The sequence below is a fragment of the Diplotaxodon limnothrissa genome, linkage group LG18 (genome assembly GCF_057381915.1).
Source record: "Diplotaxodon limnothrissa isolate DT_005_m linkage group LG18, D_limnothrissa_male_GT1.1, whole genome shotgun sequence".
NCBI lineage: Eukaryota > Metazoa > Chordata > Actinopteri > Cichliformes > Cichlidae > Diplotaxodon > Diplotaxodon limnothrissa.
Genome location: NC_140613.1, coordinates 27,766,457 through 27,788,422, shown reverse-complemented (window position 1 = coordinate 27,788,422; position 21,966 = coordinate 27,766,457). Strand labels below are relative to the sequence as shown.

Here is a 21,966-nt window from a genome sequence, read left to right as displayed (position 1 = left end):
CCTCATACGAGTAGGTGGACGTCTCCGGCGAGCAGAGCAGATGGATGTTGACACTCTGCATCCTATCGTGTTGTCACCAGACCATCCTACTACTCAGCTCATCATCAAAGACTATGATACACGTCTCCTGCATCCTGGCCCAGAACGTGTTTTTGCCGAATTGAGACGCAGGTATTGGATTTTAAGAGGCAGACAGGCCATAAGGAAGCATCAGTATCGCTGTTTGGAGTGTAAGAAGTGGAGAGCCAAGCCTGTTTCACCGAAGATGTCTGATCTCCCTGCTACCCGCTTGCGATTAAATCAGCCGCCATTCTGGTCCACAGGAATTGACTGTTTTGGCCCTTTCACTATAAAGATAGGCAGGAGACAAGAGAAACGGTGGGGCATTATATTTAAATGCCTTACGACCCGCTGCATTCACCTCGACCTTCTCACTGGTATGGACACTGACTCCTTTCTCATGGCTCTGCGCAGATTTATTGCTCGAAGAGGAAAACCCTTTGAAATACTGAGTGATCAGGGCACCAATTTCAGAGGAGGAGACAGAGAGCTGCAGGAGGCATTCAAAGTGATGGAGCCACGACTGCAGGAGAAGCTCAGTGAACAGAGCATCACTTTCCACTTCAACCCTCCGCATGCTCCACATTTTGGGGGAGCCTGGGAACGGGAGATCCGTTCAGTCAAATCTGCACTTCAAGTTGCCCTCAAAGGTCAAGCGGTGCCAGAGGATTTGTTGCTTACTGTTCTTGTTGAAGTAGAGGGCATACTTAATTCCAAGCCACTGGGATACGTTTCCTCGGATATTGCAGATGTTGATCCGATCACGCCAAATATGTTGCTCATGGGGCGGCGCGATGCTTCCCTTCCCCAGGCAGTTTATGGAACCAGAGAAGAACTTGGAAGGTGGAAATGGCGTCACAGCCAAGTCGTAGCGGACCAGTTCTGGACTCAGTTCATTCAGCGCTACTTGCCTGGACTGCAGCCTCGCCAGAATTGGAACCAGACTACTCCACCTTTGAAAGTGGGACAGACTGTCATGGTGGTGGACTATCAGCTCCCACGGGCTTCCTGGCCCGTAGGACAGGTAACACAGGTGTTTCCCAGCCCGGATGGACAGGTGCGAGTAGCTGAAGTCGCCATTGGGGAACATAAATACCAACGGCCTGTGTCAAAACTTATCATTTTACCTGAACTGTCAGTTGAATGTCCTTAGTTATATTCACATGGGTTTTTAATGTTTACTAATGTGTTATACACATTAGGGGGCGGCTGTATAAAACCCCTGTGATTTGTGTATATAGACTGTTCCACGGACCCCCTCTAACCACTGCTAAGATGGTACATTCCTCCCATCCTTTGTTGGTGTTTGCGCTGGTTCACCGTGATAGCGCTGATGGAGCTGGGCTGTTGTACTGAACATGTGTAGTGCGTGTGCGTGAATGATAAGTAAGTGCCTTGTATTTGTTTGTTCTATGGTTGTAACTTATCATATATTTAGCTATGTACATTGGGTGATGCTTAGTAGAGTTTTCCAGCTGTTCGTGTAGCCACGAGGCAATGTATATTCGCGCTGATTTGACCAAAATGGCGCTACCCTTGTGAACTGAGCTGCCCAAAGTAAAGATGGAGTCTATCCCTGTGCAGCAGCCCATTTGTGTCCGCCAGGGGGTGGTATTTAGTCATTTCTGTTCAACCCTTTCTGTATTATTTAGACCAGTTTGGTTGACTTAATTGTTTGCTAATTGTAATTTCTGTTATTTTTACAGAACCACACATACATATACTCACACGAATTCACTTCTGGAGATGTTTGGATTAAAGGAACCCTAATTATCATTGCTGTGGACCCTCTTTTTCATCATATAAGTCACCTGTGCCTTCTGACCGAGGATAGGAAAATCCTGCTGTAATTTGCCAGTCTATTAAGCACACACATGTCCAGTTCACGCAACACTGTATAGAAATACACTGTCTCCTGTTGTGTTTGGTTGTTTACCTCAGTTTTATTGTTCTTCCCTCACATGTTCTGCCACAAGATGGGAATATGTCACAGGGAAGATGCTGATGCAGAACCAGCCTCCTACACTTGTGACATCGCTTGAGGCAGATATGTAGATGAAATTCTGTGGTTACGCATCCTGTAGTAACACATGTAAAATCTTGGTGTCCACTCTTTAGGATGTTTATCAAATCATTAGCCGGCCCGTCGGCCTCTGCGTGATCATAAACAATAAGAACTTCAAGGATGGTTCACAGAGAAGAGGGACAGATAAAGACGCCCGTAAGTTTCAGGGGCAGATTTTTTATTCTTTCTTGTTAGTATCTGGTGCTTAAATATTTTTCTCTAATTACATTTTTTGCAGAAAGCTTGGCAGAGGTGTTCAGGTGTCTGGGCTTCAGAGTGCTGATGTGTGAAGACCTGAACAAGGATCAGATGGATCAGGTACTGACGTTTGTTGCTTCCCTGGCAGACATGTCTCAGCTGCAGAAGTTCAATTTTAAAGAGTGGGATGGCAGCAGCTTTGTTGATCCTCTGCAGGTTCTTGAGCACGGTGATGCTTTCATCTGCTCTATTCTGAGTCACGGAAAAAGGGTGTAGTTTTGGGAACTGACAGGAACCCCCTCCCCATTAAAGAAATTACCCGAAAGTTCAGGGGGTGTGACCAGTCCGTCCTCACCGGTAAGCCCAAAGTGTTCCTGATCCAGGCCTGCCAAGGAAGTAACATACAGCGTGGAGTGCAGATGAACGATATGGAGAACTTCACCATTGACCATCCCTGAGGAAGCTGATGTTCTGGTTGCCATAGCCACTGTTGAAGATCATGCTTCACTTAGACATATAGTCGATGGAAGCTGGTTCGTTCAGTCTCTTTGTGAGCAGCTGAAGGAGCGCTGTCCCAGGTAATTGTTTTAAAATCACCAAACACATGTGCACACTGGCCCTGACAGTGATATCAACATGTTTTTGTATCTCTATAAATGCTCTTAGGGGCGAAGACATTGTCTCCATCCTCCACTACGTGAACGATGATGTAGCACATTGAGTAACCTCCTCGTTGGCCAAGCAGATGCCTGAAGTGAGATTCACCCTGAGAAAGAAACTTGTGCTGCCACCTCAGCGCACCTGAAGTCATCATGGAAATACAGCACATCTTACTGTGCAACTAGGGATGCATGATTACTTATTATGTTTCTTAAAATGTTCCCTTTATATTTTCCATCATTTTAAATCTTTTATTTTTCTAAATCTGAATCTCGCATTGAGGTGTTGCATTTTATACTGTAGCAGTTTTATATCAAAGAATAAATCTCAGACTGGGAACACAACTGGTGTTATTTGTGTTGGGAGGTTTTTACATGTGCTGCAGTAGAGCTTCACGGGTGCTTTTCCTAAACTGAGCCTTTACATTCTTAAACCTAGTAACATTACTTAATCAAAAAAGTTACTTTTATTTCAAACAACAAATCTCACAACACTCTCCTGATAGTAACAATAAAAATGTTACATTTAACTTGTTATAATGTCTTTTAATTCTCTCAGAATACATTAGTTTGCTTCAGAACAGTTTGACTTGATTTCTCCCTCCACAAATCCTGAAAGTTACCATGGCTACCATATGTGGTTGAAAGAAACATGTTCCAGCAAAACCTTTTTTCAAAAATGTTGTTTATTTTCTTCTGTCCCTCATTTTGTTTTGTTTTTTTCATGTGGATCTCTGAACTGTTAGATGAAGGGAAATACTTGATTTAAAAAAGGAAGGTGAAGTTCAGAGAAGGACATCCCAGTGTTTGAGTAGTCTGTGCTGGAGCAAAGAGACCACAGCTGAAGCCTATTATGGTTAATAGATATTGCGTAAGTGCTGTAGGAAACATCTGCACTGGCCTTCTATCGTCTGATCCCCTGATCACACATTGAAGTCATCTTGTCAGTGCTGGAAAGTAACAGTCTTAAACAATCTGTCTATATGCATTGAAATTGCTATAAATAGTACTGAATATATCCAGATTCAAGTCATGTCATAGATATTAACGTATGATATGCAGCTTATAAATGTTTGGGCTGCCTGCAGAGATGAGCATCTCCCTTTGGTTTGTGTGCTTTGACACTTTCAAGAACCTGGCTGTCTGATCACTGATGTAATCAGTGATCCTCCAGTCATGGTGGTTATAGACAGAGTTGCCCTGTTTTCATGTTTATTGTTAGTCTTTCAACCCAGTGTTAATAGGGTTGAAATTGAATCCATAAAGAAAGAACGGGTAGAGCCAAAAAACACCTTTGGTTTCACGCTTGTCCATAAGTGACAGTGGCTTCCTTCTCAGGCTCCTCAGAAGCTGGTGTGCCCTCTGACTCTCACCTCCCTGCACTCCTCCACCTCATCCTATATGCAAGTCTGACTGAGTGAAATCCAGAATTTAAAAGAACTCTACATCACTCAGCCCTCTGCTTCCTGAAGTGTGGACACAGATTGAAAATGTGGGAGTCTTGCTGTCCACTACAAAGGACACTGAATCAAACATTTGTTTAAGGTTAAGTGGGATAGGTTTACTGTACATTTCTGAAGTCCTACTAAATTCAAAATAAGAATCCCCAAGAATATTGAATGAAAAAAAAATCGACTTTTAGCAACAGAAACATAATATCTACAAATGTATCTATTTAGATTGTAAGCCCAACAAGGGACAATTGTTGAAAATTAGCAGTAGCTATAAACCTGTGTGCGGTACATCAGTTTCATGTCTTGCACTTGAAATATGTTAAACTGCACTGTCCCTTTTAAATAATAAAAAAAAAGATCACTTAAGCTCCCTTGTTGCTATAACATGTGAAATGGCCATCATTTTGAAAAGCAAGCATGTTGCCTGCTAGACTGACCCCCACAAATGTGGCCCAGGATGTCCTCCTGACAATACAGTAGGACTGTTTTTAAGATTGTTCTGTCTAACAGCTTTTGCAATCAGAATTATTATCTGAATTCACTATTGTATTGCATAATTGTTTGCTTGATGTAAAGATCTCAGACTTAAGTAAATTAATTCACAAAAATTATTTGCTGGTTTTTAGGAGGAATAGTAATCAGTGTTCTTTGTTTTGTTTTTTATTAGCTTATGTACAGCGCCTCTATTTTTGTATAATTCCTTCCTCTAGATTTGGTGGTGAATAGTCAGCCTACAATTCACACATACAATGGTCTTTACGGTACTCCAGCGTCGTTGCCATGCCAACAGAGATTTGGTCGCCAGCTTCCCTTCCGTAGCAGAAAAATGCTAAGCAGGAAAAGTGTGGGATAAGACTGCTTTGCATAAAATTACCCAGACAGACTGCCTGTCGAGGCAGGCGAGTGTCCTGTGAAGTTGCTCCCACACACTTTTCAGGCTGTTTTAAAGATGGAAGCCACGCTGGGTGAACAGACTGCTGTGGGTTTTTCAGCGGGGACTGAAGGACCTGAACAGCGACAGGAGCTGGAAGCCTCTGACGAAGCTGTCACGTTCATGTCCGGCATCGGTGAGTTCGCATCCAATTTAGGCTAATATGGTCGGTAGGAAAAAGCTGAGTCCAAAACTACCTGAAAAGCAAAAAACCGTGAAATCATTACAGATATTTGAATCTGTCCACTTTGGCTTTACCTTCTGTGTCCCTTCGCTTCTCAAAGCCTGCTGAGCTGCAGAAGTGTGTGTTTGCAGACTCGCTGGTGACTGTATCAGAGGGGGGGAGAGAGCTGGGGGAGTTCAGTGTGACGGTGGAGTTTGCCCGGAGAGAGCAGCCATGCATGATGCTTCATGCTCAGAGCCACGGAGCCATTGATGACTGCCCCTGTGGGACAGCAGTGACAGGTGACAGCAGGCAGAGGATGCTAGGACAAACTGATCTTTGCTGTTTCCTGTTGTTAGTATTTCTCTTCATACCCTTTACTCTGTTTAAGCCTACCTAACGACTGACCTGGAGGTGCTGGAGGAAGATCACCATGAATATGTCAAGGTGAGTCGCTGAATCCTTTCCGGGCTGTTTCTTTTTACATTGACTCAGCTCAGCAGATGCATTAAGTGGAAATATTGCACCTTTGATGTGCTTCTATACTTCTCTCCTCAGCTCGAGGGCCATAGTGTGGACAAGAGGTGTCACATGGTGCAGTGTGATGGGCAGATGGTGATCCATAAGGTTACGACTGTGGGAGAGGTCAGATAACCACTGCTTTATAGGTCAACTCACTAATATATTAATGAAACAGTACCACAGTCATTCAGAGTAACTTCCATGCTCTCTTTGCAAGAGTTAGTCCAGTATTTACAAAATCCTTACTTACTGTTGCGCATTCACTGCATGTTGTCATTTGTGTGTGTGTGTGTGTGTGTGTGTGTGCGTTGGTAAACATGTATTAGCTGGACATTTCGTCTGAATACACACCACACTAGAAGGACATTTTGAATTAACAGGACAGAGGCGGTGTCCTGCTAATTTTGACTGAAATCTAACAACGTAGAGTGGTTTCTATTGGTCCACTAACCCTAAAAAAACAAAAAAATCAAGATGTCGGTTTAATACATATAAACTTGATTTTGTGTTAAATCTGTGTATCACCAAGAGTGTCCCTGGTGGTAGCGTGTGTAATAGCAGGACCTCATGAATATTCACACATGTGTGAATAATAATGAGGCTTGTGTGTAGTTGTCCCGCCAATTCTTACACAGTCCTTCCAATTCACATGTGGGTTAGATAACTGGTAAATGTTCCAAAATGACCACACCAAATGAACCACTGTATGTTGAACTTAATTGTAATAAAAGCCTGCTTTACCTTGTTGGAAAGAAGACATATGAAGCTTTGCTTTTATATGAAACACTAAGGTTTTGTGTAATTATTCACAGTTATACTAAGTAAATACAGTTACGTACTTACAAAGTGGTATGAAAAAGTATTTGACTGATAAGTTATTTATTTTTTGGTTTGTTCTCTCATTTATCTGTTATCAGATTAGATGAAGAGAACCTGAGTGAATACAAATATAGGTTGTTTTCTATTATCTTATTTTTCAAGGGGAAATGCTTTCCTGGCCCTGTGTAAAGAGGATATTGCAATTCTAAAACAAATGTAAAAAAGAGTGACCTTTATTGGGTACACCTCGAACTGCTCGTTAACTACTCACTAATTGGGCAATCACATAGTGGCAACTCAATGCATTTAGGTGTCATGGTCCTGGGTCTCTCGACCCAGCATTTTGAGTTTGTGGTTATTTTTTATTCACTGTTTTAGGTCCTCTTGCCTTCACGTTTATCTGTGTTCCCTGGGTCTTGTGTTCACCCTTTCCCTTCACTGTGTGTTTTGTATTTATTGCTGTCTGTGTTTTGGTTTTTTGCTGCTCCATGCTTTGTTGTTCTGCTTTCTTAGTGTACAGTTTTGATTATTATTTTCCCATGTTTCGGTTATCATGGTTTGGTGTTCTGTCTCTGTGGCTGTATCCCAATTCAGGGTCTGCAGCCTTAAAATACGCAGCCTTAGCAGTCCACAAGGGCCGCGTACTCAAAGACCGCTAAGGTCGGAAGTGAGAGGCTTGTGAAATGGGACGGTCTAGGCTCCGTCGCACTGCTCAGGTTGCCTAGCAACCATGATACTCACCGCTGGAAACGTTTCTGTTGGATTGTGTGTCCACAGGTGTTTGTACTTTGCGTCACAATAAAATGACGGTAAAAGGCTCCGCCCACTTCCTATCCATGTCTCACCATGCAACGACTTTGTGAATGGACTGGAGAAGTGTAGTGGCAGAGTCCTCCATCAGAAATAAGATATGTGTGTTGACTTTTTATTCTCCCTCAAAAATATTATGCCATGACGTGGCCCAGAGCAGCTCTGCTAACAGGTTATGGGCCCAGCACGCTTCCGCTGCGCAAGTTACCGGCAGGTGTTAAAAGTTTGGCACGATTGAGTGAGTAAGCGTTTTTGTGCATCATGAGCAGACGCACGGCAGAGTCGGGCAGTCGATATTCCCGTTTGCAATTTGATGGAGATGAAAGGAAATATGAGATATGGGAAACGAAGTTCCTTGGTCATCTCAGACTACAAGGTTTGAAAGATGTCATCTTAAAGGCTGAGGGTGATGAAGAAGCCGATGGTGAAGATGATGACAAAAATGCAGAAGCATATGCAGAGTTGATACAATTTCTGGATGACAAAAGTTTATCGTTAGTTATGAGAGATGCAGTTGATGACGGACGGAAGGCCCTAAAAATTTTGAGAGGTCATTATGCAGGAGTGGGCAAGCCAAGGATCATAAGTCTGTACACCGAACTCACTTCTCTCACAAATGAAAAGAATGAAAGTGTGACGGACTATATTATCCGAGCAGAAGCAATTATCACAGCGTTAAAAAATGCGGGTGAGTCACTAACTGATGGACTTCTGATCGCAATGATAATGAAAGGTCTACCAGAGACGTTTAAACCCCTGATTGTGCACGTTACACAGAGTGAAGCAAAAATCACATTTTCAGATTTTAAAGTAAAACTCAGAAGTTATGAAGAAACCGAGCGAATGCGTGTGGCTATAACTAATGACAACGTAATGAGGACAAAAGTGCAATCAGACCAGGATTCTACTTCATGGCGAGCAGATGACCGAAGATCAAAGAATAATGAGATTGTGTGTTTTAAATTTTCGACTAAAGGGACACACTGCAAGAACGTGCTGATCTAGAGTATGGTGCAGTTTTTGCCGGAGTAGTACACACAAAGATGCGACCTGTAGAAGGAAGCTAAGACGGGATGAAGCGAGAGGGGTCGTGGAGAAGGACTACGCGTTCAAGACGGGCTCCAAACCCCAGAGGGTCCCGGACGGCGGCCAAGAGATGCTGAATAACCAGCTATTGGTGGATACGGGAGCGACGTCACATATCTTCACGAAGATCGAGAGTTTTAAGACTTTTGATGACACATTTCAACCCGAGGCTCATTGTGTAGAGTTGGCTGACGGAAGGCGGAGCAGAGGAGCTGCAAAGCGGCGAGGAGATGCTGAGATAAGTATGATCGACAGTAAAGGACGCAGCCACAAGGTAACATTGAAACAAGCACTCTACATTCCATCGTTCCCACAGGACATTTTGTCAGTAAAAGCAGCTACTAGTAACGGAGCCACTGTGGTTTTCAAACACGGGGACAGTTTTCTTAAACATGTTGATGGAACAAAATTCCCTATATATGAACACGAGAGACTGTTCTTTATAAACACTGTGCAAGAGTTTGAAGATAAATGTAATGGATGTTTTGATATGCAAACGTGGCATGAAATCCTAGGACACTGTAATTATGAGGATGTTCAAAATCTGCAAAATGTCGTTGATGGAATGGAAATTAAGGGTAAAATCAACAAAAATATGCAATGTGAAGCCTGTATACAAGGGAAGTTTATTCAAACTAGGAACCGAGAACCGGATGAAAAGGCCAGGGCAGCATTAGAGTTGGTACATACGGATTTGGCTGGTCCGATTACGCCAAACTCTAAAGAAGGGTTTAAGTTTGTTTTGTCGTTTGTTGATGATTATTCAGGTGCAACATTTGTATATAATCTGAAACACAAAAGTGATACAACTCAAGCAACTGAAAGATTTATTGCAGATGTGGCGTCATATGGGAAAATCAAGTGCATTCGTTCTGATAATGGAACTGAATTTACAAGCAGTCAGTTCAGAGATTTATTAAGTAGACACGGCATTAGGCAGGAAACTTCGGCGCCATATTCGCCTCATCAAAACCGAACAGCAGAGAGGAACTGGCGTACACTTTTTGACATGGCGAGATGCATGTTAGTTGAGAGCGAATTGCCAAAGTCTTTATGGCCATATGCAGTACAAACCGTGGGAGTGATTAGGAACCGATGTTTTAACAAACGCACAGGTCAGACAGCGTATAAGATGTTAACTGGAAAAAGACCTGATCTTTCTAGAATGAAAAAATTCGGATCATTGTGCTATGCTTATAAACAAAATAGGGGAAAGCTGGATCCAAGATGCGACAAAGGTGTTTTCTTGGGATATGACAAAAATAGTCCAGCATATTTGATCTATTTCCCAAAAACCGGGAAGGTTGAAAAGCACAGATTGATAAAAATACTAAATCCCGCGACAATGGATCAACAAACACAGAGTGATCAGATGTATGAAGATGAGGTTTATGAATCCAGAAAAGATGGTGAACCCAAACAGACGAAGGATGAGGACATTCCAGATGGTAGTGAAAGCAGTCAAACTGAGTCCGAGGTTAAAACTGAGGATAAAGTAGATGCTGGAGCTACACGTTATCCATCCAGAATCAGAAAGAGACCTGATTATTTGAGTGATTATATCACGGATGTGAAAGAGTGTGAAAATGAACAGATGCAAACTAGTGTTGATTATTGCTACAGATTGTTGTGTGAAATACCCACATCATTTAGTGAAGCTATTGTGTCAAGTGAGTCAAAAGAATGGGAAAAAGCGATGAATGAAGAAATTCAATCCCTTAAGGAGAATGACACATTTACTTTAACCACTTTACCAGAGGGTAAGAAAGCAGTGGGGGGTAAATGGGTTTATGCCGTTAAAAAGAACTCAGACGGATCAGACAGATATAAAGCTCGATTTGTGGCTAAAGGTTTTAGTCAAACAAAAGGAGTTGATTATGAGGAGACTTTTTCACCGACTGCTAATTTATCGAGTGTGAGAGTTTTGATGCAGAAAGTGGTTCAGGATGATATGTTGGTTCACCAGATGGATGTAAAAACCGCCTATCTACACGCACCAATAAATGAAGAAATATATATACAACAACCAGAAGGTTTTGAGACAGAATCAAGTGAGACTAATAAACTGGTGTATAGACTAAAGAAATCACTTTATGGGCTGAAGCAATCGGGTCGTAACTGGAACCAAACCTTACATGACTATTTAAGCAGTTGTGGATTTAGACAAAATATTGCTGATCATTGTGTGTATTCAAAAGAAACTGAAAGTGAAAAAGTAATCATCATAGTGTGGGTGGATGATTTACTCATTGCAGCTAACAATGAAAATGTGCTTTCAGGCGTGAAAGAAATGCTCTCTTCTAAATTCCAAATGAAAGATCTGGGGAAACTTAACCATTTTCTAGGAATAGATTTTCTTCAAGAAAAAGAATGTGTCAAAATGTCATAGAAAATATATATTGAGAACATTTTAAAAAGATTTAACATGCAAAACTGTAAGCCAAGGTTAACACCCTGTGAACAGAAATGGACTCATTCTGATAAATTCGAGACATTACCAGATGTGAGGAGATATCGTGAAGCGGTAGGATGTCTTATTTATCTGAGCTATTGTACGCGACCTGATTTAAGCTATGTTGTCAGCAAACTGTCACAACACTTCAATGCGCCAACTGTTGATGATTGGACAGCAGTGAAACATGTTCTGAGGTATCTAAAAGGTAGTCAAGGAAAAGAACTGTGTTTTAGGAAATGTTCAAGTGGAAAACTAGGTCTACAAGCATACAGTGATGCAGACTGGGCATCCGATGTTTCTGATAGACGCAGTATGACAGGTTATTGTGTAAGCCTAAATGAAAATGGTCCTTTGATATCATGGAAAACCAAAAAGCAGACAACTACAGCACTATCAACTTGTGAAGCCGAATACATGGCATTAGCAGCAACAATTCAGGAGTGTATGTATTTGACTTATTTGATTCAAGATCTTGATGAGTTTGAGTATGAAATACCTATGATATTGGAGGACAATCAGGGAACAATCGCTTTGTCAAAAAATCCAGTGAACAGACAAAGATGTAAACACATTGATGTGAAATATCATTTTATAAGGTCAGCTGTACATGAAAGGAAAGTGCTCATTGATTACTGTCCAACTGAGTCAATGGTAGCAGATATGATGACGAAACCAGTTTCAAAGTCTAAGTTAGACAAATTCTCTGTATTTGTGTTTGGAATGTAAGATGTTTTTTTCGGAGGACTGTTTTTCCCCAACCTGTGTACAAGTGGGGGTGTTGGATTGTGTGTCCACAGGTGTTTGTACTTTGCGTCACAATAAAATGACGGTAAAAGGCTCCGCCCACTTCCTATCCATGTCTCACCATGCAACGACTTTGTGAATGGACTGGAGAAGTGTAGTGGCAGAGTCCTCCGTCAGAAATAAGATATGTGTGTTGACTTTTTATTCTCCCTCAAAAATATTATGCCATGACGTGGCCCAGAGCAGCTCTGCTAACAGTTTCATACAGTATTGTTTGACAGAAATAAAGGAGAAAATTCATTTGTTTTTGTTCATGTGTTTGTTTTTCTATGAGCTTTGATGTGATAAGTATCTGAGGCTGAGACCACGGGACTGTAAAACATGATTGTTGGGCTTCATTTCTGTACTGAACAGTCATTTTAAAATTAGTTAGTAATTAACAATTAACTAATGTTGTTCATGAAACTAAAGTGGCAATGGCAATGAAAATATAATATGGCCAATATTAAAGTTATTATTATATTAATCATTACTTGTTATTACAGCAGTGAACTTGAACTCTGTGTCAAATACTGAGCTTCAGTAAAGATTCAAGTTGCAGTTATTTATATTTCCCATCACCTTAAATCTTCACTCAAAGACAAGTATCTTTGACAGTGTATATATCGATGTATTATATATAAGAGACAAATGTTGTTCTTTTAATATGTTGGTATTACTAAATTTGGCTCAATGCTGACATATATGTGTAAAAATAAAATGTACGAGCTGTGATAACCGTTTGTGATAGAATGAAGAGTAGACTGATATATTAAATATTCCTTTATTGAGTGAGGAAATCAGACCATGTCATGTCATAACTGCTTTAAGTCCTACAGAATAGATATCAGAGCCTTAAACAGGCTGACTTCTGCTAAATGGGTCAAACTGGGCACAAAGTATACAAACACATAACATATTTATAGAATATGATGGAACACTATAGATCAACTTACCTCAGAATATATAAAGCATAGAAATAATTACAGCAATATGATCCAACAAACACAGCAGTACTACTAATGCAAAATACTCAAAGCTTCCTAGAACTGAAACAAACATGGACATTTATTTTGAGGTCCATTCTGCTGCTGATACATACTTTAGGTTTGTGAATATTAAACTTGTTCCTGCCTTTCATAGTGTTTCCCTTGAAGGCCCTGAGTACTTTCTCCCACACTAAAAACACTGGAATGACAACATTATTTGAACATGACCTAATCAGACTGATTCAGGACAGACAATGAGTTCTTTTAACCTTTTCTAGCGTCCTTCACACAGAGGGAACAGTCTGTCTATTCTCTCCATCTGTCAGCTGCTGCTGGCTCTTCCTCCTCCTCTTCCTCACACACTGCTGAGTTTGTCCTGGTGGATCATCAGGGCTGCAAAGCCTCACAGATGATGTGCAGCAGTGGGTTCCTCAGTTTGTCCTCACTCTGGACACTTGCAGTTGTCACACATGGAAATCAAATGTGTGATAAGCTGCAGGATTCAAACACAAGTGTAACTTATAAATACATGTTCATACTTTTATTCCACAATCAGAGAGAAAGAAAAAGAGAGAGAGTGCAGGACAGACAGACAGGTGACAGTCTCAGGTGTACACACTGCTACAAAACAGCAAAAGAGAAGGAGGATTTAGTGTTTGTGTTATTCCGAGTGCTAAACAAGAAGAGTTCCCAGATGGTACAGTGGACACATGTGTGACTCCTGTGATTAAAGCTTCTTTCTTTCAGCTTAACGAGTGAAACAAACGTTCAAACACACGTTAAAGTCCGTTTGGCTCGACACCACCGAACAGAGGCAGCAATATAACATAGCTAACATTAACAGTGCAGTGAATCCTCCTTGTGCCGTGATATTCAGGACTGCAAACCGAGCAGCATCACTGACTTTCAGCTTGTTGTGTTTGTGGATATATGACTGACTTTAATTATCCATAAAAACATCACATTCTCTGTAAGATTAAGGTCGACTATTGAACGGCGTATATTTTAAAGTAAAGGCTTTAAAACAAAGTAAACGCTGAAAGTACAAACATCACTAATGTCACATAACTTTGCCAACATGTGGCCAACAGTAATGTTTTAATGTTCTTCGTTATTAAACATTTGTACATAAATAAGTGAATTAATATTCAGTACTTACTTTTCCAAGTTTACTCTTTGGCCGCCCCGCTTCCGCTGTTTTTTTTCGGCAAAATTATCCACACCCAACGCCGCGCTATGCATTCTGGGATATGTTGGGCCATGAAGTCTACACAGCCACATCCTTCAAATTCAGGGAAATGAAGGACGCATTTGTGGGCCACATTTCGAGCAGCCTTTGAATTGAAACTTAAAATGCGGCCTTTAAGGCTGCAGACCCTGAATTGGGATACAGCCCCTGTTGCTCTCCCCTGTCTGTGTTCTCTGTCAAATCCCTGTGTGAAGCCATGTCTCTGAGTCTGTCTCTGTGATTTTGTGTTTCCTGCTTTACTTTCAAGGTCTTTGGCTGTATCCCAATTCAGGGTCTGCAGCCTTAAAGGCTGCATTTTAAGGCCGATTACGTCACAGCGGCGCGCCGAAGGCTGTCCCAATTCAAAGGCTGCTCGAAATGCGGCCCTGAAATGCGTCCTTCATTTCCCTGAATTTTAAGGCTGTGGTGATGTAGACTTCGTGGCCCAACATATCCCACAATTCATAGCGCGGCAGTCACTGTGGACAATTTTGCTGCAGACGGCAGAAGCGGAGCGGCCGAAGAGTAAACTGTTAAACGTAAGTACTGAATATTATGTCACTTATTTATGTGCAAATGTTTAATAATGAGGAACATTAAAACATTACTGTTGGCCACATGTCGGCAAAGTTATGACATTAGCGATGTTTGTACTTTTAGCGTTTACTTGGTTTTAAAGCCTTTAAAATATAATAATACAATAGTTGACCTTAATCTTACAGAGAATGTGATGATTGTATGGAAAATTAAAGTCAGTCATATATCCACAAACACAACAAGCTGAAAGTCAGTGATGCTGCTCGGTTTGCAGTCCTGAATATCACGGCACAAGCAGGATTCACTGCACTGTTAATGTTAGCTATGTTATATTGCTGCCTCTGCTCGGTGGTGTCGAGCCAAACGGACTTTAACGTGTGTTTGAACGAGCTGACGGTTCACTCGTTAAGCTGAAAGAAAGATGCTTTAATCACCGGAGTCACACATGTGTCCACTGCACCATCTGGGAACTCTTCTTGTTTAGCACTCGTAATAACACAAACACTAAATCCTCCTTCTCTTGTGCTGTTTTGTAGCAGTGTATACACCTGAGACTGTCACCTGTCTGTCTGTCCTGCACTCTATCTCTGTTTCTTTCTCTCTGATTGTGGAATAAAAGTATGAACATGTATTTATAAGTTACACTTGTGTTTGAATCCTGCAGCTTATCACACATTTGATTTCCATGTGTGACAACTGCAAGTGTCCAGAGTGACGACAGACTGAGGGATCCACTGCTGCACACTATCTGTGAGGCTTTGCAGCCCTGATGATCCACCAGGACAAACTCAGCAGTGTGTGAGGAAGAGGAGGAGGAAGAGCCAGCAGCAGCTGACAGATGGAGAGAATAGACAGACTGTTCCCTGTTTATGAAGGACTGCTAGAAAAGTTTAAAATAACTAATTGTCTGTCCTGAATCAGTCTTATTAGGTAATGTTCAAATAATGTTATCATTCCAGTGTTTTCAGTGTGGGAGAAAGTACTCAGGGCCTTCAAGTTACACACTACGAAAGGCAGCAACAAGTTTAATATTCAGAAACCTAAAGTATGTATCAGCAGCAAAATGGAGCTAAAAATAAATGTTTGTTTCAGTTCTATGAAGCTTTGAGTATTTTGGATTAGTAGCACTGCTGTGTTTGTTGCATCATATTGCTGTAATTGTTTATATGCTTTATATATTCTGAGGTAAGTTGATCTATAGTGTTACATCATATTCTATAAGGATGTTATGTGTTTGTTTACTTTCTGTCCAGTTTGACCCATTTAGCAGAAGTCAGCCTGTTTAAGGCTCTGATATCTATTCTGTATGACCTAAAGCAGTTATGACATGGTCTGATTTTCTCACCCAATAAAGGAATATTTAATATATCAGTCTACTCTTTGTTTATCAGAAACAGTTATCACAGCTCGTACATTTTCTTTTTACACATATATGTAAGCATTGAGCCAAATTTAGTAATGCCAACATATCAAACGGACAATATTTGTCTCTTATATATGATACATCTGTATATACACTGTCAAAGATACTTGTCTTTGAGTGAAGGTTTAAGGTCATAGGACATATAAATAACTGCAACTTGAATCTTTACTGAAAATCAGTATTTGACACAGAGTTCACTCACATGAATTTCACTCACATGTGCTGTAGAAGTGATTTGATTTGAGAGTTCAAACTCACTGCTGTAATGGCTTATGATGATTAATATAATAACTATAATATTGGCCATATCATATTTACACTGACTTTAGTCTCATGAACAACATTAGCTAATTGTTATTTACTAGCTAATCTTAAATGACTGCAGTACAAATATGAAGGCCAACAATCATGTTTTACAGTCCTGTGGTCTCAGCCTCAGATACTTATTAAATCACACAAAGCTCGTGTAGAAACAAACACACAAACAAAATATGTTCTCTTTCATTTCTGTCAAACAAAACTGTATGAAACGTTTCCAGCGATTGGTGTTATGGTTGCTAGGCAACCTGGGCAGCGCGATGGAGGCTAGACCGTCCCATTTCACAAGCCTCTTACTTCCGGCCTTAGCGGTCTTTGAGTACGCAGCCTTTGAGGATCGTTGAGGCTGCGTACTTTAAGGCTGCAGACCCTGAATTGGGATACAGCCTTTGTCTCATGTCAGTGTTTTCAGTTTTGCTTCCTTGGTCTCGTTAGCCCTGATGTCTCCCACCAGTGTTCACCTCCTGCCTCTCATTCCCCTCGTTATGCCCTGTGTATTTTAGCCCTGTATTTTCTGTGCTCCCTGTCGCGTCGTAAACGGCACTAATCCTGTGCTGTGTGTCTCCCCGTGGATTAGTTTTGTATTGTCTCTTATTTTCCAACCAGCAATAAAGCTGCCGTTTTTGAGTTTCACTCCAGTCTTCCGAGAGTCTGCATTTTGGGTCCTTTTCCTCGTTCCTGCCTGCACACAGCTGAACTATGACATTTAGGTATGTAGACATGGTCTACATACATACCTGCATGTTAGACCTAATCCCGAACCAAACTATTTAAAGCGGTATTTCCTTTAATTGTTGCTCCAGTTTTGGATATAATGAATTTATTTTTAGAAAATGGATACGTACCATAGGATTTTAAGGTTGCTGTAATTAAACCTCTATTTAAGAAACCCTCTTTTAATCAAGACAACTTAATGAACTATAGACCTATATCTAATCTTCCCTTCATATCTAAAATTCTTGAGGTAATAGTTGCCAATCAGGTGTGTTAGCACTTAAACAATAACGACCTGTTTGAAGAGTTTCAATCTGGCTTTAGAGCTCATCATAGCACTGAAACAGCTCTGGTGAAAGTTACTAATGATATTCTCATGGCCTCAGATAATGGACTGGTGACCATTCTGGTTCTACTGGACCTCAGTGCTGTTTTTGACACATTCAATCACAATATTCTCATAGAAAGGTTTGAAAATGTTGCAGGGATCAAAGGAACAGCACTAGGCTGGTTTAAATCTTACTTGTCCAACAGACTCAAGGTTTGTTTACGTAAATGATAAATCCTCTTCAACCTCTATGGTTACTTGTGGCGTACACCACAGGGTTCTGTACTTGGACTGATCCTTTTTACTATATATATGTTCCCTATTGGTAAAATCATTAGACAGCATGGGATAAATTTCCATAGCTATGCACACCTAAATCCTGATGAACCTAATCAGTTATAAAGATTACGGGCATGCTTGGAAGACATAAAAACCTGGATGTCTTCAAACTTCCTCCTTTTGAATTCCGACAAGACAGAAGTTGTCTTTGGACCAGAAGCTCAGAAAAACAAATTACTTGGTCAGTCCCTTCATCTGGATGGCATTAAATTAGCCTCCAGTAATAAAGCAAAGAACCTCTGTGTTATTTTTTGACAAAGACATGTCATTTAGATCTGACATGAAAGAGGTTTCTAGGGTCTCCTCCTTCCACCTCCGTAATATTGCTAAAATTAGAAACATCCCATCCAGGAGTGATGCTGAAAAACTAGTTGATGCCTTTGTTACTTCAAGGCTGCATTACTATAACTCTTAACTATCAGGAAGTCCACATAATGCAACTAAAAGTCTTCAGCTGATCCAAAATGCTGCAGCCAGGGTTCTGATGAATATCAAAAGAACAGATGACATCTCCTCCCGTGTTTTAAATGCACTTTAGAACAGCACGCAGCAACACTACATATGAGCGAGCGGAGGGAGGCATGGGGTCTTCACAGAGCCCCACTCTCTGCCAGCCGTCAGGGCGGGGGGGCCTGAAGGTGGAATTGGCCATCTGATCGAGGCCTGGGTTGCAGCGGCCCCCTGCCACTGCGGAGCCGGGGACGGTCTGCTTGATTTCCACCTCAGGGAGGAGGGCAACATCTGGGTCTGGGTATGAGTTCCCCCTCCGGGGCAAGAATACCTGGACCTGGGATGTAGAGAATGTTTGGGGAGTGTGATTGTGTGTACAGTGTCCATTTATGTCTGTGTCCACGTTGGGTGAGGGCCGAGTGTTTGTGGTTGTGTGTATGAGGGTGGGAAGGTATGTTTGTGTCTGCCGTACACATCACCACAAACAACACCACAAGCAGAGCACAAGTTTTAAGCCAGCGTGGTGTGATTATAGATGCCGTGCAGGTGGGTCCATCTCACATGCAGCGGCATCGCAGAACACGCCCCGCCACATACCCTCTTCCCCCGACTAAGACCGAGGAGCCACCTCCCCCCCCCTCCATGAGCAAGCGAGGGAATAGGCCTGGAGCATCAGCGCCCCAGCCCAGCCACGGGGAAGTGACTACCTGGGCGTTCGCCTGTAGATCTAGCGGCGCTGGTGACGAGGTGGTTCCAGGGACCGCCCACGCTTCCAGCGGCACCCCCATCCCGCTAGCGCACCAGCCTGTGGCTCACCTGAGCCGGTCGTTCCCTCGCGCTGTCCAACAATTACAATAATTATACGGTTGCTGTAACAGATTGTAGATACAATGCAGGTGAGTCCATCTCACCTGCAGCAGCATCCCAGACCAGCCACAATAATAAAGATTTTTCTATTTCATTATAAACTTTGTCCTAATTATGTCATGAGTTTTTACTATTTAAAAAGAAAAAGAAAGCATCACAAAAACACTTAAGGTCATGAAAATTAATTGTATTGCTGCAATACTTAAATATCTGTGGTCTAATCTATTTTTATTCACCAATCTCATTGTAGCAATAATATGCCTTTTTGGTCCAAGTTAATTATTTGAATTTTAAAACTCTTTTAGCCAAATAACTTTGAAGTTGTTACTAAAACTCATCATCCCCATTTACTACTTTTGTTTCATTCTTTAAAAATTTAGAAGCATAAATATCAGTCTTTTGGAAAAATTACATTTTATACAGTATTATTAAGTCTACATATTCCAAGTGAGTTATGTCAGAATGCACTAGAGCAATTTAACTCTATTACATCATAGCATTCTATTTGCAAGAATCCCAGTGTTAATCCACTGTTCTTGGCCAATGATATCCACTCCTCAGCACTATGGGGGCGCTAATGTACATCTACGCTGGTTGCCAACCACCATGAACATTTAAAGAGCAGAAGAAGAAGAAGAGGACACTAAAGAGTTCAGGTGCACGACATGAGGATTTAATGAGACAGCTTTTATCTTACTGCTTTCGTGGAAGATCAGGTGAGAACCATACAAATTCCCTTACACATGATGTTTATATAAATATATTCATCCAATAAAGCAAAGTAATATAGGTTATTATATTACGTTCGGATACACCAAAGCATCTAATTTTTGACAGTTTAGCTAGCCAGCATGCTAGTAGCAAAAGTTTGACATTCTGTTGCTGTTGGTTTGATTAATTTTGGTTTTAGCATCACAAAACTTGTGGTTTTAAAACTAGTGAGATCTGTTTTCAGAAAATATTTTACAAATGAAACAAAAACTGTAGGACAAATATGCTTATTGTTCAACCATACTAAATCATTATTTTAATTTATAACTTTAAGAAATATAAAAGGTTAAGGAAATGTGGATATGAAAATTAACTCATTAAGATTTGCAGTAACCTTAGACCAAATAAAATATACGAAACAGAACTTCCACAGGTAGGGCATGCAGCCTCTGACACACAGTGATACAAGATAAGAGGAACTGTTGGGAAACACAGATATTTGGAACCTTTAGGGGAGCTCTCCCCAACATAAATAGATTTTTCGATCTGTTTATTTCTATGTCTACATACATTTTGTAGTATAATGTGTTATTTCTAAAGTCATTAATACCTGATCTTTGCAGGGGATGGTGGCAACAAGGCCACGGAGAGCTAAAATAAATCCCATACAAGATGCTAGGTATTACTGCTCCTTAGGTGAAGACAAGGCAGGATTTGATGTGAGGTATATTGATTCATTTAAAGGTGAGTTGATTCCAAAGAATGCAGTCAGCTTCTCAAAATAGAAATTTTTATGTTTTTTGTAGTTTTTTTGTAGCATACCATGCATGAGAAAATTAATAATCACGAATATAATTATACTTGTTTTATTATTATTATTATATTTCTATTTTTTCCTTGTCTTTCCCCAAGGAATTATGAACATGTTACATGTTCCAAAATAAATAATACAATATAATCAAATAAAAAACATATTTAAAAACAAGAAGGATTTTAATTAAATGGTTTATAGTTTATTGCCCAATTTGTTTTTGATGTGTGTCTTTAGGTCGCGGTGTGTTCAGCTGTCGGTCATTTCAAAAGGGAGATTTTCTTTTTGAGTACAGAGGACAAATCATAACTAAAGAGGAACAAGAAAACCGAATGAAACTTTACCATGATGCACTCAAGGTTTTCATATTTGATTTCAAGTTCAATGGAAAACAGTTATGGTATGTAACTGCTTTGATAAAGGATAAAATACATGAGGTTTACAAATTATAATATTCAAATAATATTTTGAATTGAATATTAAAATGTTATTCAGACGTTCTACAACCTAATATACTTAATGACTTTCTTTACAGAGTGTAATTGTTATTGTATACTTTTTGTTTTAGTGTTGATGCTACCAGAGAGGACGGCTCACTTGGCAGACTTGTAAATGACGATAATGTGAATCCAAACAGTAAAATGACAGTTACCAGAGTGGATGGAAGGCCCCATCTCTGTTTGTTTGCAATCAAAGATATTGGTCCAGGAGAAGAAATCACCTATAACTATGGTGATTCCAACTGGCCATGGAGAAGCAAGGTATAATGTAAATAGTACAGTATAAGTATAAATAGTATTAAATGAATAAAGGCTATACTAAAAAGTATGCATACACACACGGGTCCTGTGTAATACTCAACTGGACAGGTCCAGACATTAGGAGGACTGTATTCATCTTGGCTAGACCCAAAGACTGCCATTCATTATTCATGCTTCTTCCTTAGAAATCCAACATGGTGGCATCTCAGGCTGTGGATGAGATTGCAGCCAGTTCCTCTCCTAACGACGCAACAAAGGTAAATTGGAGTTTCAGTGTCAGATTGTTTTAGTTGTAGACTGAGGTGCTAGTTATTAGGCAGTATTGAGGTATGTGGGTCCTTGGTTATCTTGACCAAGTAAGATGCACGCATTAGGAGGACTGGGATTTGAAACAGGAAGTATAAACAACTGAGTTCTACCTACAAGTGCGCCCACACACACGGGTCCTGTGTATTACTCAACTGGACAGGTCCAGACATTAGGAG

At 40.7% G+C, this 21,966-nt stretch overlaps 1 protein-coding gene and 1 pseudogene across 1 annotated transcript in view; both read left to right on the top strand.

Annotated features, from left to right (window-relative positions):
- Positions 1 to 5,385: 5,385 nt before the first annotated feature.
- The window catches only part of LOC146613871 (ciliogenesis-associated TTC17-interacting protein-like), a 39,443-nt gene continuing 22,862 nt past the window's right edge, over positions 5,386 to 21,966 (top strand). Inside the window, exons 1-4 of the mRNA XM_085378778.1 lie at positions 5,386 to 5,503; positions 5,650 to 5,832; positions 5,922 to 5,977; positions 6,089 to 6,175. Of these exons, the coding sequence (XP_085234904.1) occupies positions 5,386 to 5,503; positions 5,650 to 5,832; positions 5,922 to 5,977; positions 6,089 to 6,175 (444 nt within the window). The remainder of the gene's footprint in view (positions 5,504 to 5,649; positions 5,833 to 5,921; positions 5,978 to 6,088; positions 6,176 to 21,966) is intronic.
- Positions 20,536 to 21,771, top strand: LOC146613875 (histone-lysine N-methyltransferase Set8-like; annotated as a pseudogene).